The sequence below is a fragment of the Carassius auratus genome, chromosome 29, assembly GCF_003368295.1.
Source record: "Carassius auratus strain Wakin chromosome 29, ASM336829v1, whole genome shotgun sequence".
Taxonomy (NCBI): Eukaryota; Metazoa; Chordata; class Actinopteri; order Cypriniformes; family Cyprinidae; genus Carassius; species Carassius auratus.
In genome coordinates, this window is record NC_039271.1 from 8,537,108 (window position 1) to 8,559,914 (window position 22,807).

Genomic DNA, 22,807 nt, shown 5'->3' on the forward strand with positions numbered 1-22,807 from the left:
GTTGATTGTGGGTAGTTTGTAAGGCAAACCAAGAGGGTAAATTAAAATAAATTATTTGTATTCCCCAAAAAACTTCATCCGCACCACGAAAACCACCCCTTTAGGGAAATACACTCAAACTATATTAAGAATGTTTCTTAAAAGTGAATTTCACCAAAGTGTTGCAGTTGTTTTTGCCTACAGGCCTGAATTCATCCAACCCAGTGCCAGCAGCAAGACAGAGGCAATGCTGAGAGATTCAGCACCCAGAGCAGCTTTCCCTGAACATAATACAAAACAATGGTAAGAAAGATCAACATGAATAACGGTTACATTTGTAGAACTGCATCTATGACCACATGAAATTATTTCAATTCTTGCATTGAATATATACTTTAAACTATGCAGAACTTCAGATATCATTTTGTCAGTACCATCAACATGATTAGGGTTGGAAAATGATGAATGAGGTGGATAAAAAATGAAATCCTTACATCTCACCTAGCCTTGGTGAGTAGACCACTGATATAAGACTTGATGCTCCTTCTCCTTTGTTATTGTAGGTGCTCACTTTGACCTGTATCTCAGTGTCTGGGGCCATGCTCTCTTTGTAGACGTAACGTCTAGTCTCGGGATCCTCCACAGTCGCCCATTTCCATTCAAAATCCTCATGCTGCTTAAACGCCACGACGTAGCCAAATTTCTTACCAAAGAAGAACTGAGGCTTTACAGGCTGCGATGAAATTAAGGAAATGAAAGACATCAGAAAGTTGACACTGACCTCTTCTCAACAAACATAGCATAAATACAGTAGCATATGAACAACACGTACAGTCCAGGTCACGATGAGCTCTCCGCTTATTCCAACTTGCCCCAGTACGTCAGAAGGAGCTATTGTAGGCCCTGAGACATGAGAAACACGAAGGGAGAATATACTGTATGTGCTACTGTACTGTAAATAGTTGTATATACACATATACATTAATTATAAACAAAATGTTTTTTAGAAGCATTATGATTTTTATTCATATTATATATATGAATATATAACTGACTATTTTATTAATTTATTTTAAATGTAATTAATTAAATATACGGACTATAAGTCACACTTTTTTCATAGTTTGGCTGGTCCTGCGACTTATAGTCAGGTGCGACTTATTTATCAAAATTAATTTGACATGAACCGAGAGAAATGAACCAAGAGAAATTAACCAATAGAAAACATTGCCATCTATAGCCGCGAGAGGGCACTCTATGCTGCTCAGTGCTCCTGTAGTCTACACTGAAGACATAGAGCGCCCTCTTGCGGCTGTAGATGGTAATGTTTTATCTAGGTTCTTGGTTCTAAATAAATGCGACTTATAGTCCAGTGCGACTTATATATGTTTTTTTCCTCATCATGTTGTATTTTTGGACTGATGCGACTTATACTCAGGTGCGACTTATAGTCCGAAAAATACTAAACACTGAAATTAGTGCTTTTTCTAAATAAACTCACTGGCATCCCATGTCTTGACTTTGATAGACGGACGGCTGTTTTCCCCAGCTCCAAATTCATTGAAGGCATGCACACGGAATTCATATTGCATCCAGGGGTAAAGGTCAACTATGGTGGCTGACTCTGTAGATCCGTCCAAAAACACAGGAGCTGGGATGACAATATTTGTTCTATTAAAAATTCAGATTTAAAGAGATAATTCGTCCAAAGATTAAAATCCTGGGTAACCAAACAGTTGCCGGTAGCCGTTGACTTCCATATTATTATTCCCCATTCTGTGGAAGTCAACGGCTACCGGCAGCTGCTTGGTTATCAACATTCTTCAAAATATCATTCTTGTGTTCAGCAGAAGGAAAAAACTCTTACAGATTTGGGACAACTTGATGGTGAATAAATGGTCAAAATTTTCATTTTTGGGTGGACTATCCCTTTAAGTTTCGCAGAACATGATCACAAGAACAAAATACCAAACACGAAGATTTAACAATATATGAAGTTCTTCAAATGATCTTATTCCTAAATATGACAAAGATCAAGTTCAATGAATTATAATCTAAAATACAATGAAAAATTGAACAAAAAACATTAATTCTGTGTTCTTTTTCAGACATATTAGAAGATATGTTGGAAGTGCTTAAAATATGTGTCTACTCACAGGTGGACGCGGTTTTCCAGTCCTCAGGATCCAGGGCGTAAAAGTCTCGTGTTTGTACAACATGTTGGATAAGAGAACTACCGTGGTCTGCTCCCAGACTCCACCGTAGTTTTACTGAGGTTTCTCCAATCTCTTCCACACGGACACCACCTGGAGGACCAGGCAGACCTAAAGAGAAAACAGTCGGCAATGTCATGATGGTTATATTTGCATCAAGTCTATTTGATTTATGCAGATGGTTAGTCGTTGAACAAACTAAACATCACTGCGTTTTTGAGCATATGCACATATCAGAGGCATTATTTTAATAAGCTTGGACACACTAGGAGTTCAAATCACCAACCTTTGACAAAAACATCAGCTTCTGCGGTGGCATCGTCCACTATGGTCTGAGCTGTGCAGGAATAGTGTCCTCCGTGCCTCACCTGAATGTTCTTGATCAGCAGGTCTCCGCTGTTCTCGTGACCCTGCAAAAACACACTCACAAACAGTGAAATGACTGGTCTTTCTGAGAACAGAATGCCTGAGATTCCTGTCTCTACTCACCGTGAGCAGCTCGTAGTGTTCAAAGTCTGTGTAGAAGTTGATGACGTAGGAATCAACAGTCCAGATGAAGGTGATGTCCAGGCTGGGGTCATATGATGCAGAGCACTGGAGAATTGTAGTGTCGCCTACGACTGCCTCAGTGTCTGATGGAGCCTCTGTGATTTTGGTGGCCTCTGAGAAAATGAAACGGACACATACACCTCATATTTACTATTGATTAAATATTAAAAAGACCAGTCACAAAACCTATGATAAACACACATACACACTTAAATTCATATAAATTCTAACCTCTTATGTCGATTAAAAAAAGTAAATGGAAATTTATGAAACTACCCATATGAACTATTCATCACCTAAATAATTTTATTTACAAGATAATGTTAATTCTTTTTATTTTTAATTAATTAATCAATTAAGATAAAATAAAAATAAATAACTACACTTCAGTGGACATATTTCTAATAATTATTATACATTAATAAAAAAAAATTATATTGTCTAAACTGGTATGAATAAAATAAAGTAATACAAAGGTGGTATCGTCTGAACTGGCATAAATAATTTTAAATTAAATAAAATAAAGTTGGTATTGGCTTTAAATTAAATTAAATTAAATTAAATTAAATTAAATTAAATTAAATTAAATTAAATTAAATTAAATTAAATTAAATTAAATTAAATTAAATTAAATTAAATTGTCTGACTAGTGATAGTTAGGATTCTTGTGCTGTTGGATTTGCCACGGTCATTCTCGGCATACCATGTGTACGAGCCCTCGTCACTTTTTGACACGTTCAGAATCTCCAGACTTCCATCATCCCAAATTAACATCCTGAAAAATAAGATAACTGTAACTAAGCCTCTATATCTGACACAACATAATGATTTACCTGCAAGTAAATGCATGCATTTAAGTTGGACTGACTAACCTTGAAGAGTTGGTCAGCAGGTCTGAGCCTCGTTTCCAGATGAACCTGGGTTTAGGAGCAGCGCGGGGTTGGCACTCTATAACCACAAGTCCATTTTCAGCCCCGAGCAGATCCTTCTTCACCGGATTATAAATGAATGTTGGTGCACAGGCTGTGAAGAGACCATTGTAGACACTCAACCTTCAAAAATAATGATGTATCTTTTTGAAGACACTCCTAGAAAAGATCAGCTATTTTTTTTTGTACGTAAGCTATACTTTACAAGCGTAAAGAAGTATTTAAAAGCTCACAGACAACCCGAAGCTCCGCGCTGGCATAGATGGTCCCCCAATCATTCTCAGCAATACACTGATACATGCCCGAATCCTCAAACGTAAGACTGGAGAACTTCAGCTCCCCTTTGCCATACTAAAGAGGAAAAATGCAACAGAACACATATGAGTACTTGAAATAAAATAATCGGAGGTTCTCATTTGGGTTCTCTTCCTCAACAAATAAAACAGTGTTTTAACCGAATAGCCATCCTTCAGCCAGCGTATCCATGGTAAAGGCTTCCCCACGGCCACACACCTGAGAGTGAGCTCGCTACCAACATCTTTCTCCGTGTCATTGATATGCTCCGCCCACTCTGGAGCACCTGAGGAGACAATCACATGACAAATACACCACAATCGCTGCATTTCAAGTCCTGTCCTGTCTTGAGTCGCAACTACATGTGCATTTGAACTGACTGTTAAACAAGTATGTTCTATATAGGATGACCATGGGTTGTAGGAATGACATTTGGATGTACTACATCTGCCATGTTGTTAATGTCACATGACCTATCAGTGTCACTTGTGTCACTGGCATTAAAAACAATCCTCTCCTTTGGTCTCATGGGATAGTTAAGTATCCATCTTACGCGCAATGTAGAATTTCAGGTATTTCACCTGGGTACTTTTTGCCTACTGTTTTTTTCTTGAATACTATGAATTAGGCTTCCTACTCTTTTAGTGTTACATTTTCTTGCATACTATATAGTAGGGAAGTATTTGATTTTGGATGCAGCATTTGTTTTATAAAATTATCGTTTTATTCAGAAAGGATGCATTAAATTAATCAAAAGTGACATGGAAGATATTTAAAATGTTACAAAAGATCAAATAAATACTGTTCTTTTGAAACTTTCAAGGCATCAAAGAATCTTTAAAAAATGGATCACGGTTTCCACAAAAATGTAAAGCAAATTATCCGTTTTCAACATTAATAATACTAAGAAGAAATGTTTTTGAGCTCCAAATCGGCATGTTGGAATCATTTCTGATAGATCATGGGAGACTAAAAACAATTGAGTAACGGCTGCTAAAAATGCAATTTTACCATCAAGAATAAATTTTGATTTAAAATATATTAATACAAATTTTAAATGGTAATAATATTTCACAGTATTAGTGTTTTTAAGTTTATTTTATATCAAATGAATACAGCCTAGGAGAGCATGTCAGAGATTTCTTTAAAAAAAAAAAATCACAAATTATGATATGATATGATATAATATAATAGAATGTTTTTAGAATTAATTATTATAAGCCATTTTTATCAAAATTCTAAACCAGAGTATCTGTCTTTTAAACTTTTGTCTTTAGAGTTTGTTTTACCTTCCACATAAAGCCACTGTCGATACCAGTCCATCCCTTTAACATTGAGCGTCTCGCACTCGTAGCTCCCTTCATCCTCGTACTGAACGTTAATCAGGTGCAGTAAAGCTCCATTCATGCTGACCTCATAGTTGGGCGGGAGATCAGCGTCTAACTTCCTCCAGCGGATGTGTGGGAGCGGACTGAAAGGTAAACATTGAGCTTATACTGTATGGTTGAAAACAACAACAAATCTAATACTATTAAGTAATGACTATGAATCACTAACAAAATAGTACAGATGTGTTTCTACGTTTAATGGACATGTACCATGATTATACCCTCATATTCTCTGAAATACTTCAGGGTAGCCTGTAAAGATTATGGTAAATGAGTAGTGTATTCATTCAGTACCATTGTATTTTGTTTATCAAAGTACCATGGCATCAGTACCATGGACAGCATCTGCATTTGTTGACTCACTTTCCAAGGGCAAAGCACTCCAGAGTTATGTTCTGATGCACCAAAGCCTAAGTCTTGGGAAATTTCACACGGATATCAGCAGGATACCGCTTCACCTCCTCTGAGCAAAGGTTAGAGAGGAAAAGGTAGGTCATTAATTGACCTTTAAAAACAACAGTGGTCTCAGAAAGGCAATTAATGCGCAAAAATCTTGCTATTATGGGTAATTTTACAGTGCTCACTCTCTATTTGTGGAATCAGAGAAATCGGCATGCTGAAAACACTCTTGCCGATGGTGGGGCTTGACACGAAACAAGAATAATTCCCAACATCAGACGCCTCGACCTTAGCGATGTACAGATTGCCAGTGGTCTGTGACACGAAACGCCTCTGGTCTGGTATGATGAAGTTGGGGAAGTCATTGTAGATCCAGCGGAACATCACCTCACCTGAGAGACAAACCAACAATTGACAGAAATCAGATTTCGGTTGCTGGAAGGAAAGTGGAAGTGTGCATTCCTTTTGATTAAAGCACTTTCTTTTACTATGTACCTCTATGATTGTTGGTTATCATGCACTCTGAGAAAAAATGTATAAAAGCTGTCACTGGGACAGTACCCTTTCAAAAACAAACACCTTTGCACCTTGTTTAACCCTAATATGTACCTTAAAGGTACATAATTGTATCTAAAGTACTACACATTCATACCTAAATAGTACATATTAGTACCTTTTTAAAAGGTGACAGCTTTTTGTATCTTTTTTTTTTCTGAGAGTGTTGTATTTGTTAAAATAACTTAATAACACTTTACAATAAGTTTAATTATTTAACACTGGTTAATGCATTGACTAACATTGTACTGTATAACAATGGAAAATATGTGTATCAGTATTTATTCATCTTTATTTACATTAGTTAATAAAATAAAACTCTTCATTGTTAGTACATGTTAGCTCAGGTTCATTAAACTATATTAACAGATACATAATCATTGTTATTTCATGCTAACTAATATAGTTAATTAATGTTAACAAATGGAACCTTATTTTAAATAAATTCAAAGAATTCTCTCAAATATTATTTGTTATTAAATATTGTGCTAATATCATTATTATTATAGGTTATTTTAAATGGCACTGAATCCGATTTTTATGAAAAGGTTACTCTAGAATCTGAAAAATGTTATTTAGATTTACTCACTTTGTTGAATATTATGTCACAAAGTTGTATTATTTAAAATTATTTAAATTAATTTAGATTATTACATTTTAATGTACATTTTACTTTACTATTAAATGTACAATTGTCTCCAAAACCTTAATCTTGAGTAAATCTTTATTTTACTTTTTTTTTCAGTGCTGAGACCAGCATATCATATAAAATCACAAAAGTTTTTTTTTTCTTTCTGCTTTTTATCATGGTCCCACAAAAAAGGTTGTATGAATATACTATGGCACTGCTAATCAGAGATTTGAAAACAAAACACTTAAGTATTAGTATCACTTTGTTAAACTGTGTTTTCCTTGGAGATGTGATCATGTCTGGTTTGTGAGGTGATCATGTCTTACTTGGATAGTGAGAGGGAGGAGAACACAGCAGTACCGCTCCCTGTCCCTCCTCTACATGCACCGGCTCTCTCTCGTCTGTAGAGAACTGGTTTATGTCTACAGTCCGAAAAAGAAAGAGAAAAAAGAAACAACTGAAGACAGAATATGACAAAACAGATATCTGGAAACAATCTAGTCTTTACAAATATAAGACTGTATCTGTCACATACATCCAAATTTGACAGTGGCCTCTTTGCTGATGACAGTGCCGTACACGTTCTTAGCCACACATACATATTTCCCAGCATGCTTGCTCTTGTCTGGGTTGGTGATGACCAGGTTTCCTCCCACCAGGCTATAGTGCTCATCAGGTTGTTCCATCAGTTTAATTTCCCAGTTGTTTAACCACCATCTGTGAAATACAGGCTTTTATTAATGACCTTCTGGTTTTCTCATAGATTCTTGCAAGTGCAAACAATTTGGTAAACACCTCCCTGCAATTCCCAGTAGAGACCGAGGTAACGACAAACAGTGCACAAGATCAGAAGCGGAACAAATTACTTGATAATGGCCGGAGGGTTGGCCCGCGCCCTGCAGTTCATGGAGATTTTGTTCTCTGGTGAATCCTCCGCATACACTGTGTCCAAGGGCTCCTCCTCAAATATGGGCCCAAAGCCTGTGGCCTCCTCCGATGGACATTAAATGAGCCAGCATTATATTCAATTTACAGAAAACTACCCAACTAACAACCCAATAATTCAAATGTGGTAATACATACTGAGGTGAAAAAACATAAATTCTATACTTGTAGGTGAAAGTTAAATACTTACTGTCAAAAATTCTGGGTTCAAAGATCCTGGGTTTAATTGCAGCTGAAAAATTAAAGAGCAACTTTTATTTGACTCTGTTTACTTGGACAGCAATTTTCACAATGAACATTAATTTGGTATTAACTAAAATAATTCACACAAACATACACACATAATCTAAATAAATAGTTCACCCTCAAATGAAAATGACCACACATTTAAAATAAAACACACACACACACACACACACACACACACATACACACACACACACACACACACATTCAGTTCCTCACCAGCCAATAAGAAGAAGTAAGAGAGAACACACAGAAGCATGGCTGGGGCACCATCTTGATCTAACAGTTAAAAACCAAACCTGAGAAAGAGAAAAATAGAAAGAGTGTGTGTGTGGGGGGGTGGTTGAAATGTTTTTTTTTTGTTTGTTTGTTTGTTTTTTAGCTGCAGTGTTATAGCTACTGAAAGCTGCATTGTCTCACTCTGATGTGCAGACTGTAGCAGATTGTGTCCGAATTGAAAACAGTAACAATTTATCACATCCTACCAATGTTAAAAGTGAATCAGCATTCTACACCTTCATGATCATGTTTACACCCACAAGTTCCACCATTACTGCAAATGTAACGCATAAAGGAACAGTAAATCTTATCATAAACACATGCATGCATACTCACACAATTGCATATTTTAAAGATTATAAATACAATCTTTGCTAACACATTCAGCATCTCATCTTTGCAGCCACTGCACTTTCATACAGGGTGAGCAAGGAGAGATGGTGAACATCTGCAACCTAATCCATTCATCATACATCTCAAGAACATGTTTGGCCATCCATCTATCTAAACAAATGTATTTGCAGCACATAATGCATGTGGTACTTGAATGCATGGTATTTTCACCAATCTCTTATAATCTCATTGCATCCTCTGATCTGCTTTATCTCTTTCCCTGCACATTCATATTTAGGTCACTGCATGCCTATTGTAAACTCATACTAAGGGAGCGGCAGTAAAAATCTACCATCTGATCTAAATGATCTTACACACTGAAACCCATGGATTTACATTTTTTTTTTAACAGAGCAATAAAAATCATAGCTGAATTTCACTGTCCTTTTTCCTCATTTGTTTAAAATAGGCTATTATAATTACAGCTTGGAGTGATCATGACATATTAAGTGTATTTTCAAGTACTAAGAAGTCTAATAACTGCGTCATTGATGATAACTCGTTAGCGCAGCCCTCCGACAAAACACTGGCATTACAATCTCTATCCTCTGTTGCCACGAAACCGAGGACTAACTTCTGTCCCGTTTCAACTTTAGGCAAGTAAATATCATATAATTAACTCGCATCTCAGCTTGTTTCAGCATAACAATTAGCAAATTTATTGATATGTTAAAAAATCCTTATATAGCCTTTGTAGTTTGTATGAATTCCCACTTATTAATTGTATTTTATTTTTATAATACCTGTAATATATTTTTTGTTTATTTATTTTATGTATTTATTATTATAATTATTTTAGATATATGTAAAGGAATGACATCAGCAATGTCAGCACTCATCCACCCGGTTCCCAAACTGCGCGGAACACCTTCATCCGGACTTTAGCATGCAGAATAAACTCCTGAAGGTCATAGACAGATCATATTCTCACCAGAAACCCGCGAAGCTTTACATATTACCATATCAGCAGCAAACTTACCGGCAGAATGCGTTTAACCCTTGGTCAAACCCACAGACCTGGATCAGAACCACCGCGTCGTCCCGCAGCAGCGCGGAGACAGACTTACGGCCCGCGCGGCACCTGCCTGCTATTGAATGAGAGCGGAAGCTGCGCATGCCAGGACGCCGTAAAACAGAGGGATGCTGTCTGAGTTCAGATGCTTCTGCAGTGGATCTCAAACCAGTCCATTTTTAAGGCATTTATGAATTATGAATTCAAAATCTATATGTGATTTAAGGTAAGAGGAGGCTTATCGACACACATCTGTTCAAATCCAGTAGAATAAATTCTTATTTTTCATTTGAGACTCTCCAGATTCCAGTCCAAGTGAATCAGTCCAATCGGATAAAGGGGCCAAATGACTGTGGGTAAAGGCTTAAGGCCGTTTTACTCTTCAGGGCAGCCGAACATGTTATAATGCATACAACTGTACAGTACATGCATTATAACATTTACGGGAGAGTAAGGTAAGATGAGCTACTGTTTGCTTAAATTGTTCTCTAGGGAAAGAGAATCCACAAATTAAAACTAATAAACCTAATTATATATTGCAGGATTATCTGCTATATCCCAGGGCCATAGAAATATGATATTTCCTCTAATAATAAATAAGTAAACAAATAAAGAGAAATTAACTTGCCCTAAAATAGAGGAAACTGTCAAGAATTTCCATTTTTAAATCAAAATATGAACATTAATTAGTTACACTATCCACATTTTGCTGCACATTATTAACAGCAATAATAAATCAATGAACAATAAACCAACAACGAAAAGGTTTAGTATTATTTAAATGATACAAATTAAATAAATATATAGATCAATATATATGAAGTTAGCTTTGACTTTAAAAGTCACTTGAATATGCAAAAAAAAAGAAAAAAAGAATGCTTTCTTTAATTTAAGAGAATTAATGTTCATTGATTAAATTAATTCTTATATAAGGAATAAAGTCAAAACAGACAGATGGTAGTGAAATCCGGAAACCAACATTTATTTTAATTCTTTTATATACAAAATATTTTTTTTCTTGAGATTATATTATAGAGTAAACCATTTCACAGCCTTTCATGCTCTATTTTCATGTAGCTTTCACATTAACCCGAATATTATTTCACACTATGTTTCATTCATCTTTGCCCCCTCTGACAAAAACTCATCAATATGTTCTGCGCCCACACCAGTGCAATCCAGCTTCCTTCTTTGGGGATGCATCCATTTTCTTATTTTTCCTACAGAAAAAAAAGTCATAAACCTCCTGGTCAAATAGAAAAGAAAACAACGGTGCCATTAAAAGAGTAAGAGCTGATGTGTGTGTGAATTCAGGTGGAACACTGTGTGGTTTTCTGGAGTGCTACCTTACGCATAATCATCTGTTGATTTGTTTTTCAGACTCATGGGGTTCAGGAAATGGGTTGTCGTCACTTTTTAAGCAGGCTTTTTTCTTTTAATCCAAAGTGACTTTCAGCACCCAAATTGTTGGGACAGTTCCCCTAGAGGGCCTTGGGATGTACTGTCATTCTCAAGGGCTCAGTTGTGATTGGATATCTCAGCAGCTTTTCCATTCATGGGCCACCCCGGCATCCCTTTAAGTGTCTAAAATAATTTTGGCTGGAAATTTACAAAGCAATTGTCAGATCTATACATTAAAAAGCAGACAATTCCCAACTAAAAAACTTGATGCAAGTTATGACAAGCTAAATCATGAAAATCTAGGGCCTTGCCAAAAAAACTAAAAACAAAAGGCTTGCCTGCCCTATATATACAGTGGACAGACACACATTCATAGCCATCACAAACATTCATTCCATACACACAGATATTTTCATGCATGCCTGCATAAGCCTCACACACTCCAGCCATATTTGAAGACAGCACCACTTCCGATTTGGTGAAGCCCTGATTTCACTACACCCGACAGCTCATAATACTTCATTACATGCAGTTACATGATTTAAAAAATGGTTACATGTGAGAATGTGTATATGTCTGCCTACTGGTATCGCAAATGTTGAGATCTACGGCAAATACCACAGTTGGTTGTTCCCATCGCCGTTATGAGTTCCCATAAATGTGTCAAATCAGACCAATCAACAGCAGTTCACTCTTTTCAGAGAAAAGGCAGTATTTTTTTAGCTGTCAATAAGGGGAATGAGAAGCCCCTCACCCCGATTTGAGGTGACTTTTGTGACGGCTGTGTAGGTGACATCATTTCCTTGAGTCTTGCGGTCTTCGCTCAGCCCTGGATTTGGGTATCACTTGCAGTACTGATATAAAAGAGGGCTATCCTCAAAGCTATGAGAGGGAACCGTTTTTTGAGTATAGAATAATGTTTTCTACCAAGGCACTAAGGAACTGTGCTGAGTGGCTTTCATTGCATCCCATACTGAACTACCTCACTGAGAGCAGCGTGTATTCTGGCAACCAAAGTGGGGTCACGGGTGGCTACATGGCAGTCTGGGGGGCTTTCCTTCACAATGACAGTCCTGGATGAAGTGAACCTTAACTCTTTAAATATATCAATGACTTTTCATCAGGGATAAAACATTGAAAAGGTTTTGTCGTAAATGAAACAAACACAGGGTGCAAAAATAAACTCAAGAGAACTGAGAAAAGGATAAAACCACATCTGTGTGACTGTAAAGAGTGCTTGTGTGTCCAAAACATGCTACCTCCCATTCCTGACAACCTGTTTTTGAAAATCTGTGACTTGTTTGTGTATATTCAAAACCTCTGACGCCTAAGAACAGCTTTTACACGTATTACATACTTCACAACAATGCCCACAAAGACATTGGTGCCTGAAATGTGTATAATACCGATTTGAACACTGACGACAGAATGCAACAGGCATTTGGTGTGAAGCAAAAGTGGGTATCATATAGTCAGACAAGCTTCACGGTCTCCACAACGCTGGCTAAAGGTGCAGTCACATTAGCGATTATTATTATTCGTGCGCAGTAAAGGTCCATTGCATATTCACAATAGTGTAGCAATGCATGAATCACTGTTCACACAGAAGTCACTTTTTTAATAGTGGTCGACGCAATGAATCTGCGAAAACCTGAACCTGTTGCGAAATCTGTGTGGGGGAATCTTTCGCCCTAATGCAAAATTCCCAATCGCACTTATTCCTACTGAAACGACTGGATTTTGCCTGTGAAAATTTTCCGAACAACAGTAAATGTGACCGCACCTTAATGCTGATTCGCCATGGGTGTGACGTCAATAACTGATTCCATGCCAGTCCAAGAGACAAGATGGTGTGATACAATGCCATCTGATGGTAAAAGGGGCCATGTTAATAAAATACAAGTCAATTTATATATTCCTATATGCTCACTGTAAGATAATACACTCATGTGACTTTCATTCCGACCAATCGCGTTGAAGCTTGGACTGTCCCTCTTCTCGCAATTGTATAATTTCTCAGTCTTTCATTTGGGGTGTTTGTTTGATTTCTTTTGCTGTGTGATGTCAGGGGGTCACAGTGCAATAGAGACTGTTCTCCATATAATGGTGCGACAAGGAGGTGGGGTGTTGGATGGGTCAAAGGTCACGAGGCGTTTCCAGGTAGTTACACAAAGGAGTTCATGGCATTGACTGGAGAAGGAGCCTCCGAACTCTCGTTGCCTTCCGCCGTGTCTTTCTCCTTCTTCCCGCTGTACTGGCCGATGAACGAGCCGTCCTCGTTGAACTGGCCGTCTCCTCCCTCGCCATAATCCACCAGGCTGTCGTCACTGTCGTCCTTCTTCACCGTCCCATTGGATGGGGTCCGGCTGCCTTTCAAGGGCTTGTGATCCTCCGTGTCACTGATGTAAAGAGTAGAGACAAGGGGAGGGGAAGGATATTACAATAGCACAATTTAAACCATCTTAACTAGATAGTGGAGATCGTCCATTTCCAACATGCTGTTTAGTGCAGGTATTTTCCCAACAGTCCTTATATGCGTCTTTCCAAAATCCAAAAGGCAGTAGATGTTCAGAACTGGTCATAACGTGCACTTGGAAATTTGGTAACATACTTCATAACGCACAAACCATTTCTCTCAAAACTGGAAAATCATAAAATGATAGAGGATTTCTAAACAAATGGATTAACAGACATCTGTTTGATTTTCTTCTGTAACTAGGAGATGAATAAATGGGAGATTTTTATGCATGCAAGACTTGCAAAGCCCCTCTTACCTTTCTGAAGTCCTAAACTCCCCCCAAAATTAAAACACACAGGAGGAACAAAAAAGACAGACTGACATGTTTGACAATGAGGTTATCACTTTACAATAAAGACAAATGAATACACAGTGACATCATACACAACAAATAAAGGACTTTATGAACAGGACATGTGGAATGTTAATACAAGACAAAAAAAACAAAAACAAAAAAACAAACAAGGCTGATGTCAACCATGGCTCTGTTTTGGCACTTTCAGAAGCTGACATTGAATTTAATCATTTAAAATATTACAGGGTACAATATATATAATTTAATTTTGCATTTAATATTTCATTTCTCAAATAATTTAATTTATGTCTTGAATAAGCTATTGTTGAGTTGAGACTAATCATCCAGTTCCAATCATATCTGCTCCATTGCATCAGCAACAATAATGACAATATGACCAAACATATAAACACAAATATAAAACAATAAATTAAAAAATATTAAATAAAACAAATGATGACAATAAATATCAATAATGACACAAAACAAAATAATTTACAGAAATAACGTAAATTAGGAAGGCAATTGATTTGACACTCTAAATGTGGTAAATGAATGAAAATGTAAAAAATGAATGAAAAATGTGTAAAATATTTGTACAGTCAAATAATACACAGCTTTGTTTAAGAATTGTTATAATGCATAAAAAGGTTTGCTCCTGCTTTCCTCAAGCTGTTTTGTGGTGAGGCCAAAGATGTTTACATTCATCTCAGAGGAATGAAAAAATTACGGTCTGAATCCCTGAGCAAGAGGAGAAGCAAGTTTGTCTTCAGTGAGTGGTGAAATGACAACAACATCACTTTTAAGAACCACTGGTGCAATTTAAAGGTTTATTTTTCATGATCTCTGACCAAAGTGATATAAATAGCTGTAGATTAAGTCCTACATGTCGTTTTCCTCACCTGTACTCCCCAAATGTCCCATCATCATCTTTCATGGGCTGGATTTCTGGGTCTTGATGGGCATCTTCTTTTTCTTTTACTATAAGATTGGAAAATCAAAAAGTTGTATGGCATTAAAGTTCAAAGGAGTACAAAGGAGTCCACGTGTGTGCAGAATCTTAAATATTTCTTATTTTATGTTCCAGATATCTTATGTGGTCTGTTTGCACTGTTTAAAAGATTTCAGTTTCAGCATTAGCACCACACAGATGTACTTAACCACCGGTTTCAAACATCTCACATCAACTTTGTACAGTCACTTACCTGGATATTTGCCTCCTTTGTTCCTCTTTATAAAGCAAACGATGAGGAGCACCAGGATCAGTAAAGCAATGGCACACATCAGCCCGATAAACCAGCCCTGTGTGGCTATGTCAACCTGCTTGCTAGTCATAGCTGCAAAAAAGGGGACAAAATGAATGAATCCTCAATTTTTTTCATTTTAAATGTATTATGCAGATATATGTTATATATATTGTGGTGGTGTTTATATATATATATATATATATATATATATATATATATAAACAAACACCACCAAAAACACAAAATACTGGCATCAACAGTGAAGTAGAAATGAACATGAGTTGAACATCAAGGTAACAAAAAACTCAAGTTTGAAACATGGATTTAAAGAAGTGCATTTTAAAATTCTCTGACGATGTACGAAGACTGCTGTAGGATGTCAAAAAAGAAAGTATGAAAGAAATGGACAAATGTAATTCTGGCATGCATATACATTTCCATAAACCCATCTGGACTCATGCGTAATTTGTTAAGATTCCAAACCAAAGCTACAGGTAATGTGTGGAACTGAGGCTGGGCGGGGCTTCACGGGTGAGTGACAGGTGAGGTTGATGCTGACGGTCTGCAGACATGCTCTCCTCACCTGGAACTGTAATCAACAGCTCCTCTGTACTGTGGACCGTTGCGTCTGAGTGGTCTTTGGCTACCACCCGAACCCTATAGGACATCCCCGGCTTTAGTCCTCTAATCTGATATGTCCGAGTGCCATTTACATACTCTGTTTTCCAGGGATCTTTACCTGGAGACAAGGGCCGACGGCAAGGCAGAGATTATGACAAAAAAAAAAAAAAAAAAAATTGCGCAGGAAATATTTAAAAACTAGATTTTATTAAATAATTATTCTTTAAGTCAAAATGTATTTAAAATCAAATAAAATGTATATATTTATAATGCTTTTATCAAAACAGTATTTTTATTTTTATATTACACAAATTCTATATAATAATAAATAAATTGGTCTATGAACTTAATGATATTAAATAAACGCACAGCAGTAGTGAAACTGTAAGGAGGACAATCTTACTGTTATCAACAACATATTCCACATAAACATTCCTATCCGGCCCAGAGTATTCCCAGCTTATCACAGCATGGTTCTCCTCCACTGAGGAGTTTACACTCCCAAACATCCGACCCGCAGGTGGCGCTGATCAAACAAGGAAAAATACAAGTGATGTGAAAATTTTGAGATTATGAAGAAGTTCATCCTGTATATTTGGATGTCTAGTGGCCCCAGTATTTAATATATAGACACATACACCACAAGTATATTTACATGTGACATTTTAAAAGGTATAACATCTACAGATTCCTGTTCAATACAGTATCACACAAGCGTAACAATGAAGGAAAGAGAGAAAAGGTGCCGGGACAGGAGTATTTGTACCCTTGTGAAACGGGGGCTGCAAAAATTGAGTGACAGGGGGGGTTGGTGGTGGTGTAGGGGGGGCTGAGCCTGGAAGAATACAGAGAATAGTGAAACACACAACATGAAACACAAAACATTAGATAGAGAGAAAACAAGGCAGCGAAAGAGAGAAATGCAGATCAAAGTTAACAGCATGCAGGGACATGCAGTTCATCGATGCAATGAGAGCTAGTTACTCTGTGTTTCTGAGAGGACACTGGGATCGAGGCAGAGAGATCTGGGTTTGTCTTGTCATACGTCCACACTGAAAAACTTGTAATGTCCTTGGCTACTCTAGTTAAAGGGTTAGTTCACCCCAAAATTCAACTTCTGGCATTTCCTCGCCCTAGTGTCACTCCAAACCCATATGACTTGGATTTGAAAATGATTTATATTATGAAAATTTTAACACGGGTCTTACACAATGATCACAGTTGTTAACCTCCAAAACTGACAAAAAAGGACAATAAAGGAAGGCCATATGACTCATGTGCAACAAGTCTTCTGAAGTGATTCGATTGCAATGCTGTGTTGAACAACCCAAAAATTAAGTCGTTGTTCACTGATAATCTTCCTCTGCAGTGAGTTGTCAACTACAATTGAGTAAATGACCCCATTCAGTTAAATTCATGCACAAATAATTTAGTACAATTTGTGTAGAACATCATTGAAAAGAACCAATTCAATTCACTGACTCAATGATTCACTTGTAGCAGTTCTTGAATGCACTGGAGTTCACTGAGTGTAAAGATAATGAGTGAACAATTATGAGTGAAAAAGTTGCATGGCATTAAAGTTGGAGCTTTTGTACAATGAAGTTCACATGGTAGTTCAAAATTCATCAATAGTCTCAAGTATCAAATCATACAGTAGCTTTACTGTGACCAAAAGAATCATTATTCCCTGATAATTGTGCCATGCAGTGAGATGTTAACTCTGAGATTGAATCAATGAGATGATTCAGTTCAATTCATGAATTATCTGAATGAATCAATTCAGCTTAGTCCAATTTGCAAACTTAGACATCACTAAAAAGAACCAATTTAGAAGAGCAATTCATTCGCTGTTCCAGTTCTCGAGTTTACTACAGTATGTGGAAAAATTATAAGTGAATAATGACTATAATTCTGATCTTTATATAAAAGTAGCATATGGCTTCAACAAATTTCAAATATAGTGCACAATCAATATAATGTGAATCACTGTAATGGTACTTTTTTGTCATTTTTGGAGCCAACCTGTACACTACTGTTTGAGCTGCATTAAGATTAAAACCAACAACAGCATTTACTTTTAGGTGAACTATTCCTTTAAACAGCAGATCTTCTAGCTAAGCCCTACTGAAAGCAGTGGGATGGAATTTGCATTTGTTGGTAACGTGACTCTCCATGACATATGGAGAAGGCTGAGTCAGGTGTAAAGCTTTTTGGCCTGAGGAGGTTCATGCATATGTATCTATCTCTTTTCACTGCTACAGTGACTTTCTAGTCACATAGCTGATGCTCAACCAGCATGCATTCTCATCAGCCTGATACTGGTGTTACCTTTTCCCGCCTCTACTGCGGGATGACGAATTAATGCTTCATTGAAGAGAGAGAGAGAGAGAAAGAAAGAGAGACAAAGGTAGAGGGGATATAAATAGCAGCCACCGAACAACCAAAATAGATTGTTTCTAAATGTATAAGTCACGAAGTATGATGCTGTTGGAGGGTACAATCCAATACAAATACAAAAAATTAAAATAAAACTAATACAAATATTTAAGTTCTACGCTTCAAATAAGACAAAAAATACTGATTAAGAACATGACATGGTGAATAGCGCTTTAAAAAAAAGTGACTAATATTGCCTCACAAAATGAAATTTGTAAGTATGGATAAAAGTATAAAAATTTCTAATATCAATAAACAGACAAACTGCATGTTATGTTTGCGTTAAAACTATTAATCTAGTATGCAACCCTTAAAGCATTAAAAGTATTATGTTGTTAGTCAGCTAAATGTAAATGTAAATGTAAAAAGTGAAATGTGAAGTTTTGTTCTGCTTGCAATTTCTGCGAAGCCACCTGCGAAGCCACCTTTGAGAATAAAATACTGCACCTGGATCCTTGCATACAATCCTGAAAACCTTTCATGGTAAAATCAGTCAGAAAGCTGGTCCTCACCTTCGTCCATGATTGTGACACCCTCTTCTGTGACAGTGGGGCCGTAGCCCTTGACAGTCTTGGCGTTCAAATAGAACTTGTAGCGTGTGCTGTGCTTGAGGTTGTCCAGAGTGATGCTGGTCTCGTTTGCTGCTAGAAGCAGCTCTTTGAGCGGCCCAAGTTCATCTGTTGTATTGACTACAAGAAGAAGACAGAGTTCACATAGAGAGGATGAAAAGTGTAAGCAATCACCATCATTTTATAAATCAGCAACAAAATTCCATAAAACATGCCTCAGTTTAGACTTACTAGGCTGGTATTTGAACAAGTATCCTGTCAGGTGACCGTTATATTCTACAGGTGGCGCCCACTTCACAACCAGTGAGTCCAGGTTCAGATTTTCAACTTTTAAATCTGCAGGAGGCCCAGGAACTAAAAAAAAATGTATATAGTTTACTCTCCTTTAAAAATATTTCATACTTTAACAAGTGAGCACATATAGTAAGCAAGTACACACTATACCTCCCTCTGGTGTTTCAAATATCTGATTGGGGCTGCTGGGTCCGTCTCCTTTCCCGTTGAAGGCTCTAATGTTGAAGTTGTACTGGCTGTAGGGATGAAGGCCAAGCAGAAGACTCTCCGTCTCATTTTCTTGAAAGATGAGCTCCTGTGGTTTCTTGGGCTCAGGGTCTTGCTTGTGTAGGCTTCTCAACTTCCAGTAACTCACCTAAAGGATGGCCGACATCTTAGACTGTTTGCAGCTCAAATGTCAACATCTTCAGGTAGATCTCCGTAATTGGTGAATAATATTAGAGATGTGAATGTTTTTCAGTTTTAAGTAAGTACCTTATATCCATTCAGTCGTCCCTGTACTGTTGAAAGAGGAACAGCGTCCCAGCTCACTACAGCCATCGTCCCATTCTGAACAGAAACTTTTACGTTCTCCGGGGCCATAGTTGGTACTAAGATGACATAACATAAATTATTATTATTTGTAATGTAACTAAATTCTTTATTTCTTGAAATCTGTCCAGCATCTTGGATGTACATTTTCAGTGACTGTGTGTCAGCACAAACTCATCTGCCAAAACTGCAGCATTAGCCAGCGACATCGATGGAAGTAACCTTGCTAGAAAGACACCACTTTTCAAAAAGGACCCTCTTCTCTCTCACAAAAGTTTGGTTGACTGTTTTTGAATGACTGCTTATTTTCTGTCTATAGGCCTCAGGGACAAGTTCATACACTTGCAAAACTGCAGATTTTCCTGTACGGCTACACTGGAATACCAGCGATGCGTTCAAATGCAATATAGTGCTGGATATCTCAACCAGCCTGTTTCTCTAATATTCAAAGCCTATTCATTTCTGCCTAACATTCCTGTTTTTTAATCAAAAGATTAATTTCCTTAAACTTTAAGACAATCCTAGGATCATGAGGCACAACAGTCAGAGTCAGAGCTGAGATTCTCATCTTTGGCTGCAGTTTCCAATGCCGCTTCAGACTGAACCCAGGGCTTTTTCTTACCACGATTAAAGGCTTCAATTGTAGAGCAAAGAGTAAACGCAGTAAAAACAAACCTCATTATTCCTACTGCCAAACAATTTGAGAGAAAAGAGTACTTATATAATAGAATAATAATATATAATAGAATATAAATACACTGCAAGTAATGTAGAATAGTATAAATAAGTTTGAGTGCTTTCTGCAGCTTACTCACAGTCCTCTCCTGAATATCCCAGCACTACCTCTGGTGTGGGACCAGGGCCGTAGTCATTGACCGCTTGCACGGTGACTTCATAAGGCGTAAAAGTGGGCGTTCCTGTCACCACATACTGCGAGACATTGGCCAGAGAGAGTGAATTCCATTGCTGATCCACATCTTTCTGTCTCCAGCTCACGTTGTACTGTAGGCCTGGACCGTTCGACTCCAGTCCAGTCAGCTCCTGGTCACCAGACATTAAAACAAGAAGCTCAGCTGAATTAGTAGGTATACTCTTAAAAATAAAGGTTTGCTATTGGCATCTATGGTTCCTTGAAGAACATTTATCATCCATGGAACCTTTCCAAAGCACAAATGGTTTTTATAGTGAAAAAAAAAACTTGTTTTACCCTAAAAAAACAGATCTGATTAAGAACTGATCACTGAAAAGTTCTCAAGGGTCCCCAAAAATGGTTCTTCAATTGCATTGCTATACCCCCCACCCCCTTTTTGGAACCTTTTGTTTTTAGGAGTGCACTCTACTAAACAAAATCAAAGTGTATTACCCTCCAAGTTATTGTCAGACTGTCAGGTGATGTTCCAACGACTTCAACGTCTGATGGATTCACGTCAGGCTCTGGGAGAATCACAATCAGACTTTAATTCATAAAAATACAAGGACGTTCAAAGATTTTTAAGCATTCTGCTTTCTTGCTAAGGTAACTCACGTGCAGGGTTGGTTCTGTACTGTCTAGATGGAGCGCTGGGTTGACTCAGACCCACTTCATTGAGTGCCAGGACCCTGAAGGAGTAATACACATACGGGGAAAGCTCCAAGTTCACTGTGGTTCTGGTTCCTGAGACTTCGGTCATATTGACCCATACTCCAGGCTTGTGGAGCGAATCTTCATACTGGATCAGGAACACTGAGGTAACCAGGTAGAAATGGATCAGAAGAGCAGAACTAAATGTTTCTGTTGACCTATTATGTGGATGGCCAATTAATCTGCCACAAGGTAACAAACAATGAGTCTTTAATATGTTTTAACTCACGTTGAATAGGACTATTGTTTTCATAACCAGGGGTCCATGTAAGCCGAACACTGTGCTCTCGTTGGTCTGTCAGCTCCAGGTCTGTAGGTGGATCCGGTTGCTCTGGAAAAAACGGATATTATAAGACACAAAACTTGATCCAGCTGAATTACAAGAGACATTAATAACATGCAACATAAGGCAAAAAAAAAAAGACCACCAGATAAAAAAAAAAAAAAAAATTGTCACAGACGTGTAACATTCTGTTAAAGGCATGATTTTAAAGTGTCTGAAAGGTACAGCCAAACCGATTTCGTGAGAAAATGTTACATGAGATTAAATTAGTATGATTTGAGTTGTACAAAAACACAAAATTTGCAGCAAAAAATAAGCATGAAGGTCAAAAAGCCAACCTCAGTGTGGTGTAAGCAGATCGTATGAAAATATAAACCTGAGATTGTACGAATTCACTAGTAAACTCATCAAAATGTCAAATTGGCATGAGAGCCTGTTGGTAAAGATGAAACCACACAGGTCTTTACTTCCAAATGAGGTCAGGAAAATTTTAGCGAGCTGCCTCATTTGCGAAAATTAAAAACCTAAATGGCCTTTAACAGTTTATGTATTAATGGGAAACATCCACAAAGCACATCCATAAGCACATATTAGGAAGGTGATGAGGGATAAACAACAAAAAAGCAAAAAATACAAATGCATCAAATGGTTTTGGGACCTGTTTGGGAACTGAAAGAAGTGCATTTTACCCATAATTATAGGTGGTGTTGGTGTGGCCTCTGACAAGGAAAGCAGGATTGAGGAAGTCAGAAGTTAATTATAAAAAAAACCGTACAATTTCAACTCTACAATATTACCCATATGATCTGTATTGACAAAAAAACTAGGATGCCATATTGTATATTGTACAGTTTATGAAAAAAACTGAAACAGGTGAGAGTGATGGATGAACTGAGCGTACCGACTACTGTGAGCATGGCGCTGGCTGAATCTTGGTCAAGGGTGGTGTTTCTGATGCAGGTGTAGTTGCCTTCATCATCCTCTCTCACGTCACGTATAGTCAGACTATCAGAGCCCACCTCAAATCTACACAAACAAACACACACCTGCCAGTCAAAAACAAGTAGCTACAGGCCGCCTTTCAAAGCAAATAAACTTGAGACATTATTTTTACTTTTCTCAAACTTCAGAAGTCATATTTTAGATCAAAAGTGCTTTTTTGTAAATAGCTTTTTT

General features: G+C 37.4%; 1 protein-coding gene and 1 pseudogene across 1 annotated transcript in view; both read right to left on the reverse strand.

Annotated features, from left to right (window-relative positions):
* Positions 1-469: 469 nt before the first annotated feature.
* Positions 470-11,850, reverse strand: LOC113048668 (contactin-1a-like; annotated as a pseudogene).
* LOC113047993 (neuronal cell adhesion molecule-like) overlaps positions 10,770-22,807 on the reverse strand; it is a 36,162-nt gene continuing 24,124 nt past the window's right edge. Inside the window, exons 16-32 of the mRNA XM_026209474.1 lie at positions 22,533-22,657; positions 22,321-22,350; positions 21,578-21,679; positions 21,253-21,450; positions 21,091-21,161; positions 20,543-20,768; positions 19,671-19,786; positions 19,347-19,551; positions 19,134-19,256; positions 18,846-19,022; positions 18,226-18,261; positions 16,661-16,729; positions 16,298-16,420; positions 15,857-16,012; positions 15,232-15,363; positions 14,929-15,007; positions 10,770-13,612 (exon numbers count right to left, since the gene is read on the reverse strand). Of these exons, the coding sequence (XP_026065259.1) occupies positions 13,378-13,612; positions 14,929-15,007; positions 15,232-15,363; positions 15,857-16,012; positions 16,298-16,420; positions 16,661-16,729; positions 18,226-18,261; positions 18,846-19,022; positions 19,134-19,256; positions 19,347-19,551; positions 19,671-19,786; positions 20,543-20,768; positions 21,091-21,161; positions 21,253-21,450; positions 21,578-21,679; positions 22,321-22,350; positions 22,533-22,657 (2,203 nt within the window). The 3' untranslated portion in view covers positions 10,770-13,377. The remainder of the gene's footprint in view (positions 13,613-14,928; positions 15,008-15,231; positions 15,364-15,856; positions 16,013-16,297; positions 16,421-16,660; positions 16,730-18,225; positions 18,262-18,845; positions 19,023-19,133; positions 19,257-19,346; positions 19,552-19,670; positions 19,787-20,542; positions 20,769-21,090; positions 21,162-21,252; positions 21,451-21,577; positions 21,680-22,320; positions 22,351-22,532; positions 22,658-22,807) is intronic.